The 27,988-nt window shown below is 36.0% G+C and overlaps 1 protein-coding gene across 1 annotated transcript; it reads left to right on the top strand.

Moving 5' to 3' along the window:
* The first annotated feature begins 10 nt into the window (after window positions 1-10).
* fer1l4 (fer-1 like family member 4) lies at window positions 11-24,155 on the top strand. The gene is made up of 46 exons (XM_056251427.1): window positions 11-326; window positions 510-565; window positions 2,370-2,458; window positions 2,559-2,658; window positions 2,812-2,906; window positions 3,784-3,825; window positions 3,910-4,083; window positions 4,259-4,319; window positions 4,433-4,564; window positions 5,402-5,464; window positions 6,407-6,491; window positions 7,589-7,751; window positions 7,926-8,100; window positions 8,702-8,888; window positions 9,403-9,681; window positions 10,007-10,110; window positions 11,055-11,163; window positions 11,632-11,821; window positions 11,919-12,039; window positions 12,181-12,281; window positions 12,381-12,468; window positions 12,566-12,682; window positions 12,833-12,985; window positions 13,225-13,408; window positions 13,549-13,673; window positions 13,914-14,048; window positions 14,361-14,534; window positions 15,059-15,169; window positions 15,416-15,577; window positions 15,949-16,114; window positions 17,119-17,231; window positions 17,858-17,974; window positions 18,064-18,103; window positions 18,507-18,610; window positions 18,760-18,894; window positions 19,005-19,121; window positions 19,831-19,958; window positions 20,172-20,342; window positions 20,602-20,756; window positions 21,630-21,811; window positions 22,032-22,117; window positions 22,336-22,434; window positions 22,863-23,104; window positions 23,200-23,498; window positions 23,609-23,709; window positions 23,820-24,155. The coding sequence occupies exons 1-46, from the start codon at window positions 248-250 to the stop codon at window positions 23,998-24,000; spliced, it is 6,090 nt and encodes a 2,029-aa protein (XP_056107402.1). The 5' UTR covers window positions 11-247; the 3' UTR covers window positions 24,001-24,155.
* The last annotated feature ends 3,833 nt before the right edge of the window (window positions 24,156-27,988 follow it).

Raw genomic sequence — 27,988 nt, 5'->3', positions numbered from 1 at the left:
CCTAGGGAGTTTTCCTTCAGATGGGATTCCAGCACAGTTCCTCAAGGTGTAGGGTCGTGTAGTCTGACAATGTTTTCAAAGGCCACATGTGTATTGGATATTTGAAAGCGGCTTAATTGAGGATAAATCTGTCTACCACTTCAAGTTAGATTGCATTATACCTCAAGAACAATGAGGACCAACTGCACTCAAAACTAACACTGGTGGATCAGGATTACAAGACGCAGAAACACACCAGCACTCTGCCATGTCTATTACTGTCATTTTAAAGAAGATATATAATCTGCCAGGGAAATATGACAGAAAAGTGGAGTTGTCATTTAGAGGTAAGTGCTGGATATTGAGGAGTAGCTAGCTATAATGCCATATGATTAATATTGTCGATTCAGCTAGATAAAAAAAATGTTTTGAATATATTGTTATATAAATCTTCAGTACTTCTAGATTATATGGGAAATGATTGAGGGATTATATCATGTTACTATTTTAAAACATTGTTTACGGTGCAGGATTTACTCACAAAACCAGGATCCTTCAGTGTGAGAATATAGCCATCTTCAATGAGGTAACTGTTTCAGTTGTGTTTACGATTAACTTCAGTTCATTTATCTTCTGCTTTTTTTAAGTTATGATAATCACAACAAGATACCAACAAAAACAGCTAATATTTTAATTACTGTTCCAGTCATAAAAGATAATTAGGCTATTAGCTGCTTTTCAAAAGTTTAGGGTCAGTTTGAATCTGTTTTTGAAAGAAATTTCTTATGTTCACCAAGGCTACACTTATTTTAGAAAAACAGTAATATTATGACATATTACAATTTAAAATAACTTCTGGTTTGATATATGTTAAAATGCCATTTATTCCCACTATGGCAACGCTGAATTTTCAGCATCATTACTCCAGTCTTCGTTGTCACGTGATCCTTCATAAATCATTATCTGCTGATTTGTTGCTCAAAAAGCATATTGTATTCATGTTGAAAACAGTTTTCCAGCTTATATTTTTGTGGAGGCCGTGATAATGTTTTCAGGATTTTTTTGATGTTCAATAGAACAGCATTATTTGAATAAAAAATAATAAAAGTATTACTTAATTTAAGATATTTTTTTAAAGGGTTAGTTTACCACAAAATGAAAATTCTGTCATCAATTACTTGTTTATCTTCGGAACACATCAAGATCTTTTTAATGAAATTGAGAGCTTTCTGTCCCTTTAATACTTTGTAAATAAAGTGGTAAATTACGTTTTCTTGCTTCGCTTCATAAAAATGAGGTTAAACCACGGGAGTCACGTGGATGACTTTATTGATGTCTTAACTACCTTTCTGGGGTTTGAAAGTGGTAGTTGTCTGTCGACAATGTAAGGACAGAAATCGCTCAGATTTCACTAAAAAGATCTTCATTTGTATTCCGAAGAGGAACAAAAATCTGACGGGTTTGGAACGACATGAGGGTGAGTAATTAATGACAGAATTTTCATTTTGGGATGAACTATCCCTTTAACCAGCTTCACGTTTTATGTAATTTTTGCACTTTTTAGTAAATGTGTATAATATTGGGTGGAATAGCTGTAAAAGCAACAAATGTAGCTGCTCATTGTTATATAGGCCTAGTTAAGTTGAAATCAGTGTTTGGTGGTTGTGAATGTTGGGAGGAGATCTTTAGTGGTTGGTTACCAATGACAGAAGGGACTTGAACATTCTCGTAAACAGCCACATCTATGAGCAGCATATACAGTAATGAAATTAAAATATTTGTTTAGAGGTATGTCACAAGGTTATCCTTTAACTTAAGCTAACAGATATTAGAATAGTGGGAAGGACCAGAAAGAAAAGCTGTTCAGCCTGAGTGAAGTTAAATCGTGTTCAACATGCTTTATGAAGAGGAAGTCTTTGGGGTTTTCATTTATGAGAAATGCAGTGACTGTAAAAGAGGGAGATATCTAACACAAACCTTTACAAATGAGTGTCAGGAGAGATCTAAGACATACAGACAACATGCTGTTCTTTTGAACTTTCTATTCATCCCACACATCACAAATGTTGATAATAAATGTCTGCTAAATGAATAAATGTAATAAGTTGAGCACTAAATCAGCATATTAGAATGATTTCTGAAGGATCATGCGACACTGAAGACTGGAGTAATGATGCTGAAAATTCAGCTTTGACATCACAGGAATACATTACATTTTATAAATATATTAAAATAGAAAACTTAATTTTAAACTGTACATCTTATCTCGAGATATGAGCAATCCATAATCTTGAGGAGTTGACCATCTGAAGGGAATTTTTAGCCTGTGTGGAATAAATAAACATGTTTTTACTGTTTTCTTTTCTGGTATTGTTTATATGTGACTTTAGCACTTCAGATGGCCTCACTATGGGAAAATTGAGAGGGATGAAGTGCTGTCAATCAGTGTCTACAACTGCAGTAAGATGTTCAGCAACAGGTCAGAACAGTATTCATTACAAGAGGGAAATGAACTGAATGATTCATAACAAATAATATTAGAAGATTTGGTATAATAAGCGCTGTATGTGTGTGCACAGATTGCTGGGGAAGCTGGTGATCAACCTGCAGCATGTGGTGTCTGTGGGACAGCTGCTTCTCCGTGAGTCTCTAACAGACAGTCAGCACAGTCTTACTGATGTGAGTTATGAACACACTCCTCACTCCTTTAACATCCCTTAAACAAATACACTTCATGATATTCTAACATTGGAGTGGTGAAAGATGATTGAATCCTTCATATGTTGTAGTATAGGTTTTGTGTTGGAATGTGATTATGGATTTCTGGTGTAGATCTACATGGAGCTGGAGGTGAAGTACAGCCCTCTTCAGGGGGCCGCAGGGGGGTGGGACAGTGAGGACTTCATCAGAGAAGAGGACAGTGATGGGTGAACTACATCCATCCATCATCCGATCTTTCTTTGTACCTTCCTTTCTCTGTTTATTTTCATCCATTCTTCCTTTCTTCATTCCTTCTGTCCATCCTTTCCTCTTTCTTGACTTCCTTCCTCTGTTTCCATCCATCCATCTGTCCCTTATTTCATCCATTTTCCCTTCCTTCATTACTTCCACTTCTTTAATCCATTATAATGTTTTCCTTCCTTCTTTTTCCATTTATCCATCCTTCTGTCCCTTTTTCTTCCATTTTCCATTCCTTCATTGCTTCCACTGCTTTTATCCATTATACCATTTTCCTTCCTTAATTTTTCCATCCATCCATCCTTTTTAATACATTTTCCCTTCCTTAATTGCGTCCACTGCTTTTATCCATTACAACATTTTGCTTCCTTAATTTTCCATTCATTCATCCATCCATCCTTTTGTCCTACATTTCTTCTCTTTCTTTTCATTCATTCATTCTTCCTTCAGTCCTTCACTCCTTCCATTAATTTCCCTTCTTTCATTACTTCCACTCCTTCTGTCCCTCCTTCCATTCATTTTCCCTTCTTTTATTACTTCCCCTCCTTCTGTCCATCCATTCTAACTTTTCCTTCCTACCTTATTTTTCCTTTCATCCATCCATTTCATCCAGGTTTCCTTTCCTTCAGCTATACCTTCTATCTAATCTTACTTTCTTTCTTCTGTCTATCCATTCTTCCTTTTGTCGTTTCTTCCATCTTTTCATCTATTATTCCTTCCTTCCTTCCTTCCTTCCTTCCTTCCTTCCTTCCTTCCTTCCTTCCTTCCTTCCTTCCATATTTAATTTCTTTCTACTTTCTTCCTTGTTTTCCATCCATTCATCCCATTTTCTCTATTCTATTTCAGCTCAGAGCTTGTCATCAGAAACACAGGTTTTACGGAACCAAGGTAGGACATCTTCTGTATGATCCACTATACATTTTCATACCCTTTATTCGTGGTATTCACACTGATATTTTCAATAATTCGCAGTTCTTCAGATGGCCTGCGTCCTCAACAGCTGGATCGTGAAACCAGGATGATTGGTCGGGGGCTTTTGAAAACTGATGACGAGAACGGAGACGAAGATGATGACAATGACTATGATGATGATTATGACTTTGCAGATATTGAATGTGCCAATGTGACATTCACTCCCATTTTGAGGTGCGTTTCAATTACCTTTTAATGTAATACATTACACTACACCATTATGAAGCCTATTGTATTGTATTGCAGTGTGATACAATACATTAATGTAATTCCCATTTTTGAAATCTAATTTGAGAATGTAACAAGTTTGATAAATAATACTGACTCACTGCTTTGTTGATGTGTGTAGTCGTTGCAGGGCCATAGCAAAACATGAGCTTGCCATTACACCTAAAGTGAAGTCTTTCCAGGTAAAACTATCCAATGAGGAAAACATACTTATTTCATATACAAGTAATTGTTTGCCTCATAACTGACACTGTTTGATGAGAATCTACTAGGGTTAAGTCTTTTTTCCCCTCAGGTGAATGTAAATGTGATTGAAGCTCAGAAACTGGTAGGGGTGAACATCAACCCAGCAGTGTATGTGACTATTGGGGATGAGAAAAGGCACACAGCTACTCAGAAGTCTACCAATTGTCCATTTTACAATGAGGTAACTGCTCGCAAAGAACTCGGCTTTAAGGCCGTTTACACCAAGAGTAATAATAACTATAAAGCTATAGTTCATTCTAAATCATTAAATCATAAATCATTCTAAATATAAAGGTCAAGTTTTTTTTTTATAGCACCTTAAAACAACATGAAAGCTGACCAAAGTGCTGCACAACTGACATAAATATCATCCTACAATAAAAGCATTATAGAAACAAAAAATATTTTAAATACTATTAAAATAAATAAAAAGGAAAGCAGATCAGAAAATAACAGGATTAATACAAAACATCACCAAACAAATAAAAATATGATTAAAACTAAAGGTGTTATCGAGTTAAGCATATAAGCCAGAGAAAAATAACCTGCGTCAGAGGTAACCAACTCCCTCTTTTTTGTCCCTGTCAAAATAACGAGTAGCAGCATTCAGTACTAGTTGTCGGCACGAGAGTGAGGACTGATTAATTCCAGCGTAAAGAGCGTTACAATAATCCAGATGATAATAATATATTTTTTTTTAAAGAATAGCAGTTCACACCACAACTAACGATAACTTCAGAAAGACGATACTGTTGGAATCACTTTCAGGTGGATTTTTTCCATCTAATAAATAATAAAAATATTGACAGCCACCCTGCTTTAAAGAGCTCGAACATTTAAAGCGGCAGAAGACAAAACTGCAACGTGTGTAGTATTTAGAATGATATCGTCAGCTGGTGTGGATAGTTATCGCTATAGTTAGCATAGTTATATCGTTCTTGGTGTGAAAGGGCCTTTAAGCATCTAAAGCTTTGAGCATCTCTCTTGATTGTTTTGTTTCTCTGTTTTTGTCTTTCAGAACTTCATGTTTGAATTCCAAGAGACACAAGATGTGCTCTTTGATAAAGTGATTCAAATTTCGGTAAGTATTCCCAGAGACACTATGAGACATACAAACATAAAGGATTAAAGAAAGATTCAAAGGGACTTTTCTTACGTAGCAGCTAAAAATGCACTAATATTTTGCCTGTAAAAACTGATAATGCACATGCTAATTCTGCTTAATCTGACCCATAAGTATTACTTATTTGGTGTAACCGATTGTAGTCAGGTTCAGTCAGTCCTAATAAACTATTTTTGACATGAATTAAAGGCACACTATGTAATTTCTGGCCCTCTAATGGTTAAACCAAAACTGCATGCATTTTGCGGAAGAACGTGTTTTGGTTGTGCTTCAGCTATGCATGACTGTGCCAATGAATATGGTTCGTGGCACAGGTGTTTAGATGGAAAGGATCTCAAGATGACCTATTATGGCAATTTATCTGTTCAATAATATACCGTACTCACCTGTTGAGTAATAAAAATGGCGTCTTTTCAAACGCCAACATTTCAAATCCCTCAGTTCTTGTAATCTCCGAAAAAAGCCAAGCCAATGTTGATTCTTGTTTTATGTCGCATTCTCATTTTGCCAGCAGAATCTCCTCTCTTCAGCGTTTTATTAAATGGGTGATTCCCCTGAGGTTCGATATTTAGTGTGCTCCATGTCAACCTTTCTCGCTCGTTGTGACAACTTTTCTCTATTTATGGATTTGACGAGACCCGCTCGGACGAGTGATGTATATACCGGTACGCGATTTCCTGCGAAAACCATCCAGGTCTAAAATATAAACACTTATAATAGACTTATCATTGTGAATCATGGTAAGACAAAAACACGTTTTGGAAGAAGGATTGATGATCTATTATTCTTTTAGAAAAAAAAAGTTACATAGTGTAATTTATATATTATAATTTTTGTTATCTGACAATATTTTAGCTATATGTGTGTTCTATGTATCATTGCTATTTTCTTTTATTTTAGGTGGTTCATAAGAAAATCCTTGCCTTTTTGATGAGCCACATAGGAACCTTTAAGATCGACATCAGCACAGTGCATCAGCAGCCAGGTAGCATGACGCTTTAGCATTAAAGGGGCTATATGTAAGAATTTTCATGTAATCACATTTTATTGTCAATGTGTGAACAGCTTGGGACGAAAAACGAGACCTTACTTCCTAGGTTTTCTATGAAAGCCAGCAGACTGATTTTTAAATGAAGGACTCTGGATGTTTTTGCCAGGGAAATCAAAAGGATGTGACGTTTATGCATGTACTCGAAACCCTCTTTTACGTTCTATGACACATGAAACGAATTATGCTCATGATAATGCCAAAAGAGCTATTCTGTACTGTAATGGCAATGTGCCATGCAAATAAAAGGAATTAATTCAAACTATAGTCTCAGATAGCCAGATCTGTATCGTCTGTAGTCTCAAGTATACTTAATCAAACTATCATAACAGTGTAGTTTTAATTAATTAAATTTAATCTGATTAAATTTAATCTGTCGACATGATGCCGGTGAATTGCAGTGCTTGTGCAAACATATCCACATTGCTAAGTATGAGCAGATGCTTTCTTAACTGTTGCTTTCTCACCACTATCATTTTTGTTGCGTGTTTATTTTGTTTTTGAGAGGAAAGCGGGGAGCACATATTTACATATTAATCTAACCGTCGCTGCCAGCACCATGGACGGCGTCCACGGTGTTCATTAACAGGGTAGCTGTAAAGGTGTTTCCAACTTCTTTTTACTTTTAACAAAGAACAAAAAACTTTGCAGTGAGTATAAGGGCATTGAACCACGTTCAGTCTCTAGTGCGTGTGCATGAGTGCGAGAACAAGCAATAAGTTGAGGGCTGCAGTTCACTTAATGACCACCAGTGTCGCTAATAACAATATTTCTGAATTCTACATGTAGCCCCTTTCATATTTATATAAACCCAGCTTAAGAAACAATAAATTCTGATTGCAATCTTTGATACACAGAGCCAAAATGAACAATACAGGCTTAGACTTCATTGCATTGGTAACGCTACATTCACTAGACATTTTAATGGTGATAATTAACTCATCACCAGTGGTGAAAAAGAATGATTATAGGTTGACTTAGAAACTGCAACATTGATCATTACAACAACTTAACACAGCCAATATATTTCACAGATCACCGTTTCTACCAGAAATGGGCTCCGCTAACTGACCCAAAAGATACCCGCTCGGGAATTAAAGGCTATGTGAAGTGCACAGTGAGTGTGGTAATGAAAGGAGACCCTATGGGCATGGTCAGCCTGGCACCAGCTGGCAGCCAGAATGATGACATTGAAAAGTAAGAGCTTGCCTTATGTTACATGGCAGTTCTCCTCTTATGAACCCATTCCCACTAAAAGAAACATTGATATTAGATGTTTGGTTCTTTGACCATTGGCATCAATGTGTTCAATAGATACTTTTCGGCAGCTGAAACCTAAAAGTTTTTGGTATATTTTCATGTGACATGTAGGAACCTTCTCCTTCCAAAGAGGATGCCATCTGAACGTCCTTGGGCAAAGTTTGTCCTGAAGATCTTCAGAGCTGAAGGCCTACCCAGCATGAACTCTGGTTTCATGGGGAAGATAATGAGAGACAAGAAGGTTTTCCTTGACCCTTATGTTCAGGTCACATTCGCAGGACAGCAGGTGATTTTCTTTCCATCTAACTTTGAATAAGACATTTTGTTCAGAGTATTTCTAACACAGAAGGTTTAAAGCAGAAGAACTGAAAGTCTTTCTCACGATATGTTTGCTTAAACTCTTTCTTTGATATATGCCTTGACAGTACTATTTGAACAGTCAAATGATCTAAATAAATAAAAATTGAGTTCTTATAATGTTCTGTTTTCATTTTTAAATTCATTTCCACACACTTGTCTTATGTAGAATAACACTTTTGTCAAAGGACACACACACACACACCCTGACAGTGCTTTTGTTTGTTAAATGGGCTGAGGTGCGTCAGTATTTGAACTGTTCTAGGAGTCTTGCGACACAGGGTGTTGGCAAATATTTCAGCTCAAAATAAATTGCTATGATGTCAGAGCATGTCTTATGTAAAAAAAAAAAGAAAGAAAGAAAAGAGAAAAAAGTGGATTCAGAGGCCAAACCTAAACTCTGTTCCCATCAAACAAACACTTTAGTCTACATAGTTTTTTTTAAATATAAATTCAGTCCGTTATTAACTATAGTAGAATACTCAAAAAAAAAAAATGCATGAAAAATAATATGTTAACATGTTTGATAGGGGGAAACATCAGTAGATAGTAACACCAATGCTCCTGAGTGGAATGAACAAATATCCTTCATTGAGCAGTTCCCTCCTCTTGCTCGGCGGATCAAGATCCAGATCCTTGATGATGCCAACATTGGAGATGTGGCTGTGGCAACACACTTCCTGGACCTTCTTCAAATCTCCAATCCCAACCGAAATGGTCAGTTTTAATATTGAATACTGCAAGTTTAAATGGATAGTCTACTGGAAATAGCTAAATCTGTCATCATTTACTCACCCGCATGTTGCTCCAAATCGGTATGCCTTTTTTTCTTCTTTGGAACAATATATATATATGTATAGAATTTTGGTAAACAAACAATTTCGTTCCCACTGACTTCCATTGTATGGTCAAAAAAAAAAAGGAAGTCAGTGGGAACTAAAACTCGTTTGTTACCAACATTCTTCAAAATATCTTCTTTTGTGTTCCACAGAAGAAAGTCAGTCATAGAGGTTTGGAATGGCATGAGGGTGAATAAATCATGACAAAATAAAAACATTTGTATGATCTATCCCTTTAAGTCCAAATTTGTTTTTGAATCCCTCCGTCATGTATCCGCATCCTCGTTTTAACATTTAGGTGCCTTCTGGTTACCTCAGTTTTTTACCTCTTGTTGAACAACTTCTACTTTATTATACCTTTTGCAACCTACTCCCTGTCTTTCCTTCATCAGGTTTCAATCCCACTTTTGGCCCAACTTGGGTCAATCTCTACGGCTCTCCTCAAAACTCCACGCTGAGAGACATCCACAGGGATCTTAATGAAGGTCTGAGTGAAGGGATCTTCTACAGGGGCAGAATACTGCTCTCACTGAGTGTGGAGGTTTATTCCTCCCCTACGGCTGTGGTGACGGAGAGTAAGACTGCTGCTAATGTGAGGAGCTCAATCAGCAAGCTCAATCTTAAACGCAAGAGCCGAAAGTCCACGAAAAAAAAAACAGCAGGCAAAGAAGGTAGTAAAAAGAAATAGTAAAATAAATATATGTGCACTATGTATGGTGAAGTTTGCAATTTCTTTGCCTTGGTGGCGCTAAAATGGATCTGTTTATTTGAGCATCCTGAATGGGACAGACATAACAACATTAGCTCAGCCTGTTTAGGTACCTGTTTGTTTGACCAATTTCAGATTGGGAGTGTCTGAAACTTGTTTGTCACTAGTTGTCACTAACTTTTAATGTCAATGTGTAATGTAAACTTTATTTACATATTAGAATTATGCATTCACACAGACATGTATCAAAGATGCTCTAGCACTGACTAGAAGATGATTTTATTCAGCAGTGCAGAGTCCCAGTGGGCCTGGCGAGGAATCTGAAGATGGTGGCGCTGAGGTACCGGCTGCCGTCACAGTGGAAGTGGAAGATGTTCACCCTCTTCCTGAGGTCAGTGACCAAGTTTGCCTGGTAGGAAAAGATAAACGGTCTTTCGTGTAGTATTTCAGATTATTCAACAGTTAGTTATGGTCTTTGAATTTGATTGGCCGAGTGATGTCGCAAGACGACACCCTAACAGGCTACGTGGGGATTTTTCAGTAACTTGTTATGGCAGGAGGTGGTCATTTGAGTGAGTCAACAAATAATTCCCTCTATTGATTCTTTCAAAACACTGATTCATTAGCAAGAAAAGCAAATGCTGCATCCCAATTTGCCTACTTATACTATGCCCTGCCTTCAAATATGTTCATAACTGCGTCTTTAATGGACAGCTGTCGCTTAGTTACGTGCATCCTGTCACTGTTTAAACTGCTCTGGCAATCATCTTGTCACAGTTAAAATTCTCCACATTCAATTTAATTTAATTTCCTATCGTTTCGGAGAGAAATGTAGCAGCACGTTTATCTGCCTGTCGTGGGTCTTTCATGCAGAGAACTCTCCTCATGTGTTTGCATAATGATGCATATAAAAGTTAATGACCAAACGTATCTTTACAAAAGTTCACAAATGAAATATAATGTGGATAACATTGAATAAATATCTTTTTGTCAGGTTAGATACTGATTATTAATCACTCAAACCCCTTTATCTAAACTTCTCTAACCGTCAGACCAGCACATCTGTTACATTTTTATTTGTTTTTGTAGTTCTAAACGAATTCTCATCCAACGTGCAAAATGGATTGTCTGCAATATTAGCCGTTTGAGTGCACACAGATCTGTACTTCGGATTCTAACCAGAAAAGTAGACCATCCGGGTATCTTTGGAATACTCATTTCAGCATACTACGATTTGGGACACACTAATTCTCAATATCACACTTGCTCTAAACTATTATTAGATATATACAGTATTACATTTAATCGACAGTGTATCTGTTTTTTCTAATGTAGAATTTCACTGGAGAGAAGGATGAATTTTTGTTGTTTGCATCCTTCTTTGAAGTTACAATGATAGATCCTACTATTGGCACTAAACCTGTCACCTTTGAGCTCTCTATAGGTAAGACTGGACTTTTTAATATCATATTGCCACTTAATATAAACAGCTATTTGAGTACAAGCCACTCATACAACAATGCACTTCACAACTTATTGAAATTGGTTATTTTAGTATTATTTATTTACCTATTATAGTATTTATTAATATTGTGAAGTAGCTTTTATTTTTATGTTTTTATATTTTCAGTATGTTAAAGTTTTAGTAATTTTTGTATGTGCTGTGTCATTTTTATTAGTGTTTATATATATATATGTGTGTGTGTGTGTATATATCTGTATAGCTTTATATTTATTTGTTCAGTTTTATTTTTAGTACTTTTAGTACTTCATCTTAAATTTATTTTATTTAAGCTAGTTGCAAGGCAAGTTTTTTTAAGTTAAAGGTTATATTTCTATTTTATTTTATTTCAGCTTTATTTCAATTAATGAAATAAAGATGTTGAGCAAGATGAACAATGCTGCTTCACAGGGAACTATGGGAAAACTGCAGACGTGGTAGTGAAGTCCGGGAAGAGTGGTAGTCAGGAGAATCTGGCTGAGGACAGACAGCCGCTGCTTGAATCAGATGATGAGCTGGAGAGAGATCAAATTCTGAACCCTGGGCCTCAAGACAAATCCGTCACGGCACCCAGGAGACCACAGCCCACTGAATATGACGGGTGAAATGACATCCTCAAGGCTGACAGCTTATCATCATGTGGAGTGCAGTAGAATTATGGAGGAATAACTGAAAATGTCATTATTTTTCTCGTTCAGATCATTTAGTTGCATTCGCTTGATCCGAGAGAAACCATGCGTCTTTGTGTGGAGCAACTTTGAGGATCACACCTTCCGATTCCACAACAGCAACTGGTTGTCCAAGATGGCTGACCGGCTGGTAAGTGCAGATATTGAATACTCTGTATATAATTATCTGGATTACAAATATGGTGCTTTAAAATGCTAGGTTATTCCCCTCATCCTTTTTACTTATTTGTTGGAATCATCTAAGTTTGAATTATGTCCTATATTCTTCAAGGAATATGGCATTGATGAAGTGGAGATGCTGTTGAAAAGATCAAAAATCAAGGCTAAAGAACGTTTGGTGGATGTCGTGCTGGAATTTTTTTCCACTTGCAAGTAGGACACATTTGCATGACTATTGTATTGAGTCCATTATAGCCGTTTCTTACATAGCACATTATGAATAATAGAAAACTTATTCTCATGGGCTCTCAGGCAGTACATCAGTAACTTAGACAGGAAGAGAAATGCGCGCCAAAACAACCTGGATAAGTGCCGTGTGGGGCTCAGCAAAAGGAACATTGTAAGTAAATTGTATTGGTTTTGGTATTGTGGATATCTGGTTTAATTCCACTAACAGTCTTCATTGAGAATGTCAAATGAATTGCCTTATTTCGCAGGTTTTGCTGGCCAAACAGATCCTGAGAGTCAAAAAGAGAGTCACCAGAAATACAGTTAAAGACAGACTAGCAGATCTCAAGAATATTGCAAAGAGGCTCCGCTTTCTGGCCCTAGAAGTAATGCTATCAATATCCTGTATCTTAATGTTTACCTTACACACACGCACACACACACACACACACACACACACACACACACACACACACACACACAATTGTTTTGCCAGCAGAACTGTATATAAGTGTGTTTGTATTCTCATATGTCAGCCTCAGAGCACACTGCCTGATGTATTTTTATGGATGTTGAGTGGAGGAAGGCGAGTGGCCTATGCCAGGATCCCAGCACCCTCCATCCTCTTTTCACTGGTGGAAGAGGAGAAGGGTAAAGATTGTGGGAAAATCACTGCTGTGTACATGAAGGTGAATTCCTACATTATACTGCAACTTTTTGTTCTGTCCAAAACAATTTATTACTAGTTTCCTAAAATAAAACTGGCATGAAATATTTGGGTAAATGAAAGGGGTTTCTTTAACCCTTAGATGAATAAAATGTAGTGAATTATTGGATTTGAGCGATTTTGTTGTTGTTTTCCCTAAAAATATTTAAAATATATATATACTGTATGTGTGGCTTACTTTTTATATTTTTCATTCTATAGACCCCTGGAGGGCCAGTGGGGGAAATCTTCGCCAAACTGGATGTCTATATGTGGCTTGGTATCACAAAGTACGCAAAAAACTGTGTCACTAGCCTTCCAGCAGAGTTTAGACCCATTTATGAAGAGGCGACATTGGGCACATTGATTCCCCGTAACTTGCCTCCTACCAAATTAGCAGTGGAAGGTACTTTCTCCCAATACAAACATCTCTGATATTCTCCATAATTGTCTTGGGCACCTTTGAAAACCAATATATTTCCATTTGGATGACATTTGGATTCACTTTCATGAAAAATACCATACCTCCCTTGTCCTTTCATCCAGACAGTCGTTATTTCCAGTTACGTGCTCACATTTATCAGGCACGTGGCATCATTGCAGCTGATGACAATGGACTGTCCGACCCCTTCACCAAGGTTGTGTTCAACACTCAGTGTCAGGTCACACGGGTGGGTCTCATATATGAACGCATAAGTTAATTTTGTTCTATGTCCTCAATAAAAAGCAATTGATATGAAAACCATTATATGAAAACTAACTTTTATTCAGTTCCCAAGAGATGTATTGGTCATTTATGACAGGTCCATTAAGTCCAATATGATCTGAATGGGCATATAAATTAATCATTCAGCCTGTATTGATTGCAATTTTGTGTCTCAGGGATTGTTAAAAGATTGTATGGTTTGTAGGTGATGGAAGAAACTCTGTCCCCGACGTGGTGTGAGTTACTCCTCTATGATCAGGTTCTGATGGAGGGCAGTAAGGACGAGTACAGAGAGGACCCTCCTGTGGTCATCATCAACATCTATGACTACAACAAACTAGTGAGTAATACTTTTCAATGCATTCAAATGCTTTGAAATGCTATAATCTGTGAAGCACCTATAAATGCCACGCAAAAAAATCAAAAACACTTTGTTAAACAAGAGCATAGATTTGGTTTTAACACAGGTAAGAACATCTTTTTAAATCAGTTGAATTCTTATTTCGTTTGTTCCTGTTTAGGAAGTTTATTTATATTTATGAATAGTCTTCAAAACTCTTTATATGTGATAACTGGATGTCAGACTTATGAATATTTATTACACAGTATAATTTATTTGATTCATGTGTGGTATGTTTCAATGTTACAACAGGGCAGTCCACAAGACCTTGGTCGTGCATTTGCAAAGCCAGAGCTGAAGTTTGTGGAAGAGCCATATAAAAAGCCCCAGCTGCAGTTTTTTGAGATCACAAAAGGCAAAAGCAAAGCTGGTGAAATTTTGGCTGCTCTTGAGCTAATCGAGTTGGATTACTCTGGCTTTGGAGAGGTGGGACCCCTCTCATTAATTTCACTGCAAAAGACAGTGAATAGAGTATCTTGCTTTGCGCACACATGCACACGACTAAAACCATTCATTTGTGTGTTAGAGAACAGCTTTATTCAGCTGAATGGATAGAAAGGGATGCAGACACACACACACACTTTCAATTTAAAATAACTGTTTTGTGGAAATCATAATATATATATTTTTTCAGGATTCTTTAATGCATAAAACATTCTAAAGAGCAGCATTTAATTGAAATAGAAATCTTTTGCAACATTATAAATGTCAATTTTGATCTAATACATCAATATTAATAGATCCTAGCTGAAAAAAAGTATTCATTTCTTTAAAAAATCTAAAAGAACCCAAACTTTTGAACAGTATATATACAGTACATATTTTATCTGAAGATAAAGACAACTTGTAGTCAATCCTGCTGCTAAATTCACCTCCACCTCTATTTACAACAGAACGTGTCAGAAAAAGCATTTTAAATGTCATGTATGTGTGCTCTGAATCAATCTCAGCCAACTCTGCCACTGGATGTTGACCCCAAAGAACCACAGTACATTAAAGAAGAAAGCCATTATATCATTCCTGAGGGAGTGCGACCCGTGCTGAGGCTATACAGAATAGAGGTACAAAGGCACAACCTTGAACAGAAATAAACTGAATCAAAATCACAGTTGTATTTAACATCAACATTTAAAGGTCTTAAATGCACAAGAACTAATTGATTTATCACATAAAACAGATAATAAATCGGGGGATTGTTCATAAATCAATCCCCAAGAGAGCCTTTAAAATAGCAGCAAAAGTTTGCCAGCTGACTAGTTTGGTACGTGCACTATACAGTGTTTTGAACTCAAACCCTTAAACGGCAGGTGCTGTACTGGGGCCTGAGGGACCTGAAAAGGGTCAACCTATTTGAAGTGGAGCGGCCTCAAGTGAGGATGGAGTGTGCGGGCCAGATGATCGAGTCGGAGGAAATTCAGAGCTACAAGCTGAACCCCAACTTCAATGATGTGGTTAAACACTTTGATGTTGTAAGACTCCCTCTTATTAAAGTATTAGACCTTATCTTAAGAGCTGCGTTAAGAACATACTTTCCATACAAGCTTTGATCACATATACTGTCTCAGAATTACAAAGCAAAGCTGGTTAGATTCTGGCTCCTGTTGAGTTCTTTTAATTTGATCGTCTGATGTCTTCCTCAGAATGTTGTAGGTTTTTATTTGTGATTGCTTGGTGATGCCTTCTTGCAAACACCAAAGCAATAATATGATTTTATGACAGACAAATATTACATTTTTAAATATACGACATATTTGATGAAGGTGATTTAATATTAATCATCTAGTGCTTACTTTTATTATCACAATTGCACATTATCTCATAACTGGTCATGTGTCCTCAGGAACTTCCAGAGCTAGTCTACCTACATCCTCCTCTTACTATCTTCATTATTGAGCAGAGGGCGTTTGGAAGGATGGTCCTGGTGGGAACTCACGTGGTTCAAAACCTTGTGCAATTTGGGCCCAGGGACCAAGAGGAGTGGAAAGATGAGGAGGAGGAGCCTGAGGGTATGGAACCTTATATAGCTCATATGCTTGTGGTTAAAAGGCCAAAATGAAAGCATCTGCTGTGTACATAAATATTTTACTTTTAAAAGTCCACCAGACTCTTATGCAGTATAAAAAAAAATAGGATGACATGAAACTTTGTTGAAATGAGAAAAGACTTATATTGCTCTAGTTTAAAGTATATTCTGTTTACATTTTATTTTATTTTAATTTTGCGCATTAATGCAGTCATTCATGTTTTTGATAACACACAAGAATTACTTGCAAGGAATTGCTAAATATAGACTCAGCGCTTTCACTTGTCTCTATATTGAGATTTGCTCACTTCTTGTAATGTTTGTAAAGGCTGATTATTGCTCCTATTTTCAGAACAACTGCTACCTTGTTTCTGAAAGGTTATTTGCACTCATAATTATAATCTTTTCTACCCGAACAATAAACAATGAAGGATGTTTTTAAATAAGGTTTTTTAATGACGCGCAATTTCCAGTTTTAAGTTACTAACGTTCAAAACTTTGGGGACAGTAAGATTTTTTCAAAGTAAATTAATACCTTTATTCAGCAAGGATGCATTAAATTGATCAAGTGACAGTAAATATTTTATTTTATTTTATTTTGCTATAGCTATAAAGATATTTATAATATTATAATTTCAAATTTCAAATAAATTATTTTTTTATCAAAGAATCCTGAAAAAAAAATGTATGGTTTCATGAGAACCAATTCAGCATATTAAACTGATTTCTAAAGGATCATGTGACACTGAAGACTGGAGTTATGTCTTCTAAAAATTCAGCTTTGTCATCACAGGAATACATTACATAAATATATTAAAATAGAAAACAGCTGTTTATGTACTGACCCTAGACTTTTTGAACTGTAGTGTACATAACTGGAGGATGACCACATTTGCATTAAAACAATACCTTCACATCTAAAGTTGGTGATTGACGTTGACTGGTTTCGAATATGGCAAATTCCTAAACATTCTCTCGTGATTTTAGAGAAAAAGCCTCCCAAGAAGACCACTCCACTAACCACGGTGATCACCATGGATTTGGGAGGACTTGCATTGAAGCATTCCAAAATTCCTATCAACCCTCTTAACTTAATCACAGTAAGTTCAACTGTCCTTATTTTTCAGTCCATAAGAGTGACCACTTTCTTCAGTGTCCCTCAAAATCCTACTCACCATATGTGCAAAACGGTCTCAAAATGATATCTGCCATCTTCCACCAGTTTTCAGAGGTTTTGCAAGCACTTTTATTCAGCCACATACAGCTGTCTTGTGGTCATTGGGTATCTAGTCTGGGTGTGATGACGTTAGTTGGCTGCATTGGGATGTTTGAAATAGCTCCTAATGAGTACTTAGCGCACATGTTTTTAACCATCCACAGTCTGTCATTATTAAATGTGAAGCCCTTTGCACCCATTAACCTGTTGATTATGGTGTGATCTGCTGATTTGTTGAGCGCAGTGAAGTGTGTTCCTGTGGCAGTTTGAGCTCCTGCTGTTAGATCACTCTGATTAATTGGCCAGCCACAGCCTAGCCAAGACCCCTGCTGACATCCAAATGGGAGGCTTTCAATCATGAGTGTGTGTGTGTTTGGCTTTTTAAAATCTGTGTTCATAGTTAGTGTGTTAAGGCCTATTCACAAATTAAAACCATGGAAGGACATGAGGGTGAGTAAATGACAGAATCTAAATTTTAAAATAAGTATTTGTGCAAAACTACATTTTCAGTCTCCAATCAAAAGGGTGATTAAAAAAGAGGAGGAGTTAGAGGAGGAGCCACCAGAAAAGGAGGAGCTTGATTGGTGGTCTAAATATTATGCGTCACTGGCTGAACTCGAAAAACAGGTGATAACTGATTTTGATAATAGGTTGTTTTAAATTGCGTGCCTTATTGTTTTCTTCAACATTTAAAAGTCTTGTGTCCCTTTTTTCAGGAGGAGAAAGAGGATGACCTGGAAGATGGGCACGATGGAGGTATTATAAATACAAAGCATGATTTAATTGTGATCATCCCAACAACAAATTCCGACAAAGGCCTCAAAATGTATTTGAACACGCTTAAAATTGATTGACAAATGCACTGCACACAAAATACCAAACCATGTGGTTGGTTACTCTGCTACACCTGTGTGAATCTGAAGGTAAACGACTTCATACATGCACTAAAATCAACTATGGACCGATTGAAAGTGAAATTTCCTCTAAGAAAAGTTGTAGCATAATTTGTTTGCGGTTTACAGATACCACTTGGTTTTAGCTTTCTAATGTGATGACATTCATACATTTTACTGTGGCCTAAGTGACCAGACTCTACTGTAAGTAAATTGCTTAGGACTGAATTTATTTCAAAGCATCAATGTAATGTCACATTTTGCAGATGGAGCAGCACTGACCATGTCTGCGCTAGAGGCAGAGGACGATGAGGCTGTGATTGAAATGGAGCCTCCTGCTCCAAAGAGGAAGAACATTGCCACCCTAGAGGTTTGAAATATTCTTCAAACGGCAGTTCTTTTATTTGTTAAAATGTTTCAATGTGTTTACAGTGTTTGTTTCCGTTCTCAGACCAACCAAAACAGTTTTCCGTATACATTTTCTGCCTTTTGTTATTTCATTTTTTTTTATTTCCCCAGCTTTACAAGTCTGAACTGGAAAATGAATTTAGTCAGTTCATGGATTGGTTGCACATATTTCCTGTCTACAAAGGCAAATCCAGCCTGGACGATGAAGAGGAAGATGAAAGTACGAGATATATGGGTAAATTTAAGGTAAGATATGTGTTTTGGCAAGCTCTTATGTCTTACATCAACAGTGTGACGGCATATGCATTAAGGAAGTCTTGAATTAGAGGTTAAACCAGAGCTGTGCTTCATTGCAGGGATCGTTTCTGATATACCCCATCGCTCCCGAAGACGAGGACGCAGACTGTCAGATAACTAATGCGATTCCCAAAAATGCACCCATCAAAGTCCTTGTGAGGGTGTATGTAATAAAAGTGAGTACATTTTTATTATTCATTTATTTATTTCCAATTTACAAATTATGAGTGGACATGAACTTTTTAGATTTTCATAAACCCCACCCCTTTCTAAAAATCATCTACAAATCTGCATTTAGATCTGCCACCATCCAATCAACAACCGATTCATAGTGTGTGTCTCATTACGAAGGCTGCGTCCTTCGGAGATCGCATTTGACGACTGCATACTTCATAAAGGATGTCTTATTTCAGAACAGTAACCATTATAAAATTGACCGTTACTCCTAGTGAAGCATAAACTGTTGTAAATTCTTAATGACTTTGGAATGTAGTGGTCAGTTTACTGAAAGGAAGCAGCCTCAATGACGTATGCAGCCGACAAATGCGATCTCCGGAAAATGCAGCCTTAAATGACACAGCTATAGAATTAAGTCCCACCATCCATCTCTATCTTTTCCGATACTCTGTTCCACTATGCTGTCTCACAATACAGAAGACCTGTCGCTACTTCTGTTACATCGCAACTTTTTACGTTTTTCACGATTTGCATCACCTTTTGAATTTTGCAGTTAAATAGTCCTGCATGTATCACAATTATACAAGAACATACACATTGCATGCATCACGATGGTGCAGTGATATCCTTCACGACTTTTCCTTCATGTATTTTCTGTTCATTTATCTGAATGAACTATTTATGCTTCTTTTCCTTGTGAACCCTAAGGCAACCAATCTGGCACCCACAGACCCAAATGGAAAGGCAGACCCCTATGTGGTGGTGAAAGTTGGCAAGCAGCAAATGGACAGCAAAGAGCGATACATTCCCAAACAACTGAACCCAGTGTTTGGAGAGTAAGTGCCATCTATTCACAAAATGAATGGGAGAAACTATGGTTGCTGAGAGAATGGAAGCCCCGCCTTTAAGTTTAAAGATTAAATACCATTTTTCATTGAGGCTTTGTCTGTATTTTTAACTCTTGAAAGCACAGCTGAAAACTATAGTGTGTGACATTGTTGTCAGATTTGTTCACTGATTTGATGTGCTGCACCCTCGTCTCCCCACAGAGTGTTCGAGCTGACCGTGTCCTTCCCCTTGGAGACAGAGCTCACGCTGTACGTGTTTGACCATGACCTTGTGGGCTCCGATGACCTGATTGGCGAGACCCGCGTGGACCTGGAGAACCGTTTCTTCAGCCGCCACCGTGCCGGGTGTGGCCTGGCCCTTCATTATGATAAGTGGGTAATGGCTTTAGCGTGTTATGATGATTAGTATTATTATCTTTGTCGTAACCACTACTGTCGTTGGCATTATTGTCTTCATCATCATCAGAATTTCTGAAAGCTCATCGACTGCTTTAAAGCTCACATTTGGAGTGCTCTCAGTTGATTGTTTGCAGCTGCAGCGTTTTAGACTGAGACAAATCAGGCAGTTTTGTGGCTTGATTTTCATTTGACTCTACAGGTTAAATCAGATTAGACTGTCTTGTGATTTCAGGGATGGCTATAATACATGGAGAGATGCCAAGAAACCCACTGCGATATTATTGGAGCTCTGCCGCAAAAATGGGATTCCATCTCCAGAGTACCGGGAGTCTGAAATTAAAGTTCTCAACATGATCTTCAAAATTCCCAATGAGGCTTTTCCAGAAGGTGGAAATGGCATTTTAATATTTTAAAATAAAGGTTATAAAGCACCTTCATGTAATGCAAAAATAATCATTTTGTTCAGTTTCCCTGTTTTCTGAAGAAAAGAAAATTTGAGTGTGGCTCAAAACAGATATACAGGGGCTATAAATAAAATATTCACATCCTTTTATTGTTTTACGGCATTGAATCTGAATATTTGCCTTTTTATACTGATCAAAAGAAAAATATTCTTTCATGTCAAAATGCTAATCTTTTTGTAAATACAGTATCTCACAAAAGTGAGTACACCCCTCACATTTCAGCAACCATTTTAGTATATCTTCTCAAGGGACAATACTATTGAAATGAAACTTGGATATATTTAAGAGTTGTCATTGTGCTGCTTGGATAGCAGTATATATTTACTGTCCTCTGAAAATAACTCAACATTCAGCCATTATTGTCAAAATAGCTGGCAACAAAAGTGAGTACACCCTAAGTGAACATGTCGAAACTGTGTCCAAAGTGTAAATATAAATATACTGCTATCCAAGCAGCACAATGACTACTCTAAAATATATTCAAGTTTCATTTCCATACATAATGCATTTCCAACATATTTGCCTTTTTATACTGATCAAAAGAAAAATATTCTTTCATGTCAAAATGCCAAATGTATATATATATATATATATATATATATATATCATATATGTTTGTATATACAATTATAAATAAAATATTTTTATTATTATTTATTAATTAATTCAATATATATGTTGCATTTGCATATTTAATGCACCATGTTATGGGTGCACCATGTCAATGCACCCATAAACACCATGTTGGATCTGTTTATGGATAACGGATTATTAATATGAGAATTTGCTGCTGCAGAGTTGCTGAAGAAGAATAAGAAGACGGAGGAAGACTACGCAGAGCTGGATGAGCATAAAGCTCTGAGTGTCCTTCAGCGCTGGAAGGAGATGAGAGAGTTCTGTGAGGGAGCGTGTCCTCTGGTTCCTGAGCATGTGGAGGTCCGCTCACTGCTTAACGCGGAAAAGCCTGGCCTTCCTCAGGTCAGACTCCATCACACACAATGACTTGTTAGCAATCTTAGTCAAGCCTGGGTCAAATCTTCACTTACACTATTCAAAGTTAGAGCTGTAGTTAGTAATGTGGTGCTCATGCACCCGAAGTTCGGGTGTTTTTTAGTTTTTCGTCTTTTATCTGATATTCTCCAAATAACTCTATGTAGTTGCAACATAATCTCTTATGTCTTTGCCTTTCACCTAACAGGGTTACGTTCACATGTGGATTGACATGTTTCCTGTAGATGTACCTCCACCACCACCTGTTAATATCAAACCTAGACTTCCAGAGAGGTAATCAAGATGATATCACATTATACTGAAACTATACATATTGTGCCTCACAGTGAGCATGACCATTTTGACATCATGTTCAAAGGACACAATCTCAAGAAAAAAAACTAAATATAGAGAATTAAAGAAGATTCCTTCCTACATCTCTCTCAAGAATAATCATCTTGCTGATGTGTTATATTTACTTAATGAGAGAATATTTAACCCTCTGTCTCTAGTTATGAGCTGCGTGTGATCATCTGGAATACTGACGATGTTGTACTGGATGATGTCAATCCTTTCACTGGAGAGCCATCAAGTGACATCTATGTTAAAGGGTCAGGATGCACAAGATTAAATTGCACAATTATATTCCATAAAAACTAACACTACCGTTTAAAAGTTTGGGGTCAATAGATATATGTTAAGAACGATTTCTATTTTAAATCAATGCTGTTGGTTTGAGCTTTCTTTTCATCAAAAAATCCTGAAAAAAAAATGCATCACAGTTTCCACACAAATATTAAGCAGCGCAACCTTTTTTTTGTGCATTTTTCTTTCTTTCTGTAGTTTTGGATTTTCTATCAAATAAATGCAGCCTTGATGAGAAGAGACTTTTTTTTAAACATTAAAAAATCTTGTTTACCCCAAACACTAGTGTATAATAAAATAAATAATTAATAATTAGATTGATAATATTTGTTTACAATTGTGTACATATAAAAATGATATGTGCATGTGCATTTAAATATATTACATTCACCAGCTGGATTAAAGGTCTGGATGATGAGAAACAGGAGACGGACGTGCATTTTAATTCCCTTACTGGTGAAGGCAACTTCAACTGGCGCTTTGTCTTCAACTTTGACTATCTTCCCACGGAGAAGGAGGTCATCTACAAGAAGAAGGAGTCCCTGTTCTCCCTTGAGGAGACTGAGTTCCGCCAGCCGGCTGCTCTGGTCCTGCAGGTCTGGGATTATGACCGCATCGGTTCCAATGACTTCTTGGGTTAGTGGTTTTAGTCACTGGTCATGTATGAAATCTACTTACATTTTCTAGTTAGTCAGTAAAAGCATGAATTCCTTTCCAACTGTTGCGGCTAGGATCCATAGAGTTGCGTCTCAGCGATATGGTCCGTGCAGCAAAATCATCAGAGCAATGCAGCATCACTATGGCCAAAGACAAGGCTGGCCCTCGCTTCTCCATCTTCCGCAGCAAGAGGATGAAGGGCTGGTGGCCGCTCATCAAATTAAAGAGCCAGGAGGACATCGAGAGAGAGGAGAGAGAGGCAGAACAAGAGAGGAAAAACAAGAAGAAGAAGAAAAAGTCCAGTAAGCGTAGCAACATGAAACCAGAAGATCTGCAATTTGTGGACAACAGTGGAAACACCTTCCTCTTAATGGTACAAGTACTTCTTTAGTGCACCAACATTGAGTACAATGAATGTAGTAACACACTTGTTTACTTTGTAAAGGTAGACTCAAACCCTTCGTTCATTTCTGTGGTTTGCAGGGTAAAGTAGAGGCCGAGTTCCAGTTAGTGCCAGCTGAGGAAGCCGAGAAGAACCCTGTTGGAAAAGCACGCAAAGAACCCGAACCTCTGGACAAACCAAAGTAAGGGACCAAAATGCATTTATATCATTTCAAGTTTGCATGTTTTTATTTTAATTGTGTGCTTCTAAAATGTGCTACATAAATACGTCCCATTTTTTTGTCCCCTTAAGCCGTCCTAAGACTTCCTTCAACTGGTTTGTGAACCCCTTGAAGACCTTTGTGTTCTTCATCTGGAAGAAATACAAGAAGTACATCATTGCTTTGCTCATTCTGGTTATCCTGGGGGTTTTCCTCTTCCTCATCATCTACACCATGCCTTCACAGATCAGCCAGCTTATTGTTAATGGGTGAGAAGGTGGAAATCCATAGAAATGCAGGGGAAGTATTGATACCCATGTGGACATAGCCATTATTTGCTTTTAATGGGAAATACATAAGCAGTAATATCTAGAATTGCACTTTAACAATACAAACAATTGCCTGTCAATAAATTCAGTGATATTTAATGATTCATTCAATGTGCACTACTGTAAGTAAGTTTTTTTTTTAAAGAAATTAATACTTTAATTACATCAAGCATGCATTAAATTGATCAAAAAAGACTTTTACATTGTTACAGAAGATTTCGGTTGATTCTCTATCAAAAAAGTCCTGGAAAAATTAATCACGGTTTCCACAAAAATATTAAGCAACACTGCTATTGTGTGACACTGAAGAATTGATTAATGATGCTGAAAATTCAGCTTTGTCATCACAGGAATAAATTATATTTTAAAATAGAAAATAGTTATTTTAATTTTTAATACTATTTCACATCCACAACATTGTAGTTTTACTGTATTTTTGATCAAATAAATACAGCCTTGATAAGCATAAGAGACTTATGAGGGGTAAAGTAATTTCCAATCACGCTGCTGCTTTTTAATGTATTAATTATTAATATATATGTATATATGAATATATTCTGGGAATGTTAGAACAATTAAGGGATTTGATAATAACTAACTGTTATAGATATTACAGGTTGTTTAGGAAAACCTTGTAAGTTGCATAAATAAAATCTAATATCTTGTGATGATCTTCAGTTTATTCCATTTACTAATATTGTATAAAATGAATGCTATATGTGGTTTTCAATTTGACTGAAAAAAGGCATGGAAAATGTGGACACGAAAAATATTGCCTTCATTTAGAAAAAAAAAAAATCTCTTAGGTCAGGACTTACACTAGCTGTTTTTTCAAAATATTTCCATACTGTATGTTGAGTTATATAGGGTATTGTTTGCAGAGGTAGAGAAGGAGCAGAGACATCAGGTAGATTTACACCGGGATTTAGCCATTTGCGGTTCATGACAGAAGCCTTAGCAGAAGATTTGATAAATGAAATGACATCCAGCCTGGTGACAGTACTGTCCATGACACTGCTGCTCGGTTTAATGGAGGAGATGAGATGACTAATGGAAGCTAACATCCATAGAAAAAATGTATCCTGGAAAAGGCATCCTACATCTAAAAAAAAAAAAAAAAAATTCAGGTTATTTAGTTGGCCTGTTCCGAAGACCTTATTCTGTTTTTGTCATGCAAAGTAATAATATAAAATATGATACCATGTGCTTTAATAATAGTAAATTATGTGTTTGACTATCTTCCCTCTAACACAGCACTATAGGCTGATCTTGCAGTACATGATCTAAACCCACTCGTGAGATAATTGCCTCCGAAATAGCGAAGGGTAATTATATAGAATGTACCAGGGAAGCTTGACTGTCACATGGGAATATAACTAAAAACTGGCAGCTAATGGACATGCAAATGATCACTTAATTATAACCACGGTTTCCATGGTTATGCTCCTGAATTGAACTGAGTGATGGATCTATCATCAGCATACCTCAATATAATGGACAAGATCTAACAAAAAATAATCAAGTAGTGAACTTTAAAGTCACCTTAAAATTGATTTTCATTGAATATTTCAGTGTTTATTATAACTCATCCGTGCTCCTAATTATTATTATTATTTAATTAATTTGCCCTCGTTATTACTCTGTAAAAATGTATAATTAAAATTAAAATTGTAACAAACATATAATTATACTTAAACAAATGTATATTTACACTGTAACAAACATATAATTAAACTTAATATACTGTAACAAATGTATAATTATACTTTAAAAATGTATATCTACACTGTAAAAATAGATTACTGTAAAAACGTATAATTACACTTACAAACATTTACACTAAAAAACATAATTACAATGTAACAAACATAATTCCTCTGTAAATATGTATAACTACACTGTAACAAAGGTATACTTACACTGTAACAAATGTATTTGACACAGTAACAAAGGTATAATTACACTTTAACAAACGTAACATTACACTTAAAACACGAAAAATGTGTAATTACACTGTAATAAGTGTATAATTACACTCTAATAAAGGTATATTACACAATGTGTAATTTATTAAAATGTGTAATTACAGTGTAATAAACAAATAATTACATTTAATACACTTAAATACACTAAAATGTATTACACTGTAACAAACGTGTATACTCAGAGCCGATCAGCCCTATATGCACACTACGCAAGCTGCATATGGCCCCGCAAATTACTCAAGGCTCCACTTCCCTCTCGTGTCAAAGCGTGTCAGTCAAAGTTTACAACATCGATGAGAAAATGAATGCTGTGTTCTGTGACTTTGTGCCTGACAAAAAAGGTGAGAGGGAAATATAACTATTTATTACTATGTATTGGTCAAAATGGATGCACATCCCTCAGTAAATAATAACCATCAAGTATTGCTTTTATCATTTAAAACACAGTGACATGCTATGGGAAGCCATTTTAGCTTATACTCATTCACAGGATGCATTTTTGATATCAATAATTAAAGTTGTACTATTTAAAATGTGAATTCTTGATATTAAGAATGTACTTTTTCTGGTAACAATGTCTATTTCTGATATCAGGAATTGGATTTTAATTAGTACTAGTTAAAGGAGGGATAATTGTATTGGGAGCACTGGGGATTCAGGTGTGACTGTGTGGTAATAGCAAATGATTTACATGGCTCATAAGTCAGGTAGGAGGGCCCCTTAACAGAATTTTGCTTAGGGCCCCAGGGAGGTCAGGATCGACTCTGTGTATAATTACACTAATAAATGTATAGTTACACTTTAAAAATATGTAGTTGCACTGTAATAAAGGTATAATTACAGTGTAATAGATATAATTACACAATGTATTATTACACTGTAATAAAGGTATAATAAAATGAATAATTACAGTGTAATAAAGCTATAATTACACAATGTATTACACTGTAATAAAGGTGTAATAACACAATGTATAATTACACTGTAATAAAGGTATAACACCACATTGTATAATTACGCTGTAATGTATAATGACCTGTTTTTACTGACCCTCAAAAAGGGACAATTTTAACATGCTGTAAAAAATGATCTGTGGGGGATTTTGAGCTAAAACTTCACATACACACTCGGGACAACAGTGACTTATTTCACATATTGTAAAAAGGGGCATTATACCACCACTTTAATACACTAAAATGTATTACACTGTAACAAACGTATAACTAAAGATGTATACCTACACTAACAAATGTATAATTACACTTTAAAAATGTAATTACACTTTAATAAAGGTATTATTTCACAATGTGTAATTACACTTTAATTACACTATGTGTATTTACACTGTAATGTATAATTACACTGAAATAAATGTATAATTACACTGTAATAAAAATATAATTACACAATGAGTAATTACACTGCAATAATTTATAATTACACTGAAATAAATGTATAATTACACTGTAATAAAAATATAATTACACAATGAGTAATTACACTGCAATAATTTATAATTACACTAATAAATGTATTAGACTGTAATAAAGGTATAAATACATTTTAAAAATATATAATTACTGTGAAAAAGGTCAAATTTTACAATGTATTACTATACTATATGTATACAATTTAACACTATAATACATGTATAATTAAACAGTGTGTAATTACACTGTAATAAATATAAAATTACACTGTAATGAAGGTATAATTACACAATGTATTATTACACTGTAACAAATGTATTACACTGTAACAGATGTATAATTACACAGTAAAAACGCATAATCACTGTAAAGTGTAAATACACCGTGAAAATATATAATTACACTGTAATAAAGGTATACAATTACACAATGCATATTACACTGTAATAACTGTATAATTACACTGCACCAAATGTATAATTATACTATAAAAACTGTATAATTAAGGTTATAAAAA

The sequence above is a fragment of the Rhinichthys klamathensis genome, unplaced genomic scaffold, assembly GCF_029890125.1.
Source record: "Rhinichthys klamathensis goyatoka isolate OS25496 unplaced genomic scaffold, OSU_Roscu_1.1 h1tg000082l_1, whole genome shotgun sequence".
Taxonomy (NCBI): Eukaryota; Metazoa; Chordata; class Actinopteri; order Cypriniformes; family Leuciscidae; genus Rhinichthys; species Rhinichthys klamathensis.
Note: the sequence above shows the minus strand (reverse complement) of the source record. Positions and strands in the feature narration are given on the sequence as shown.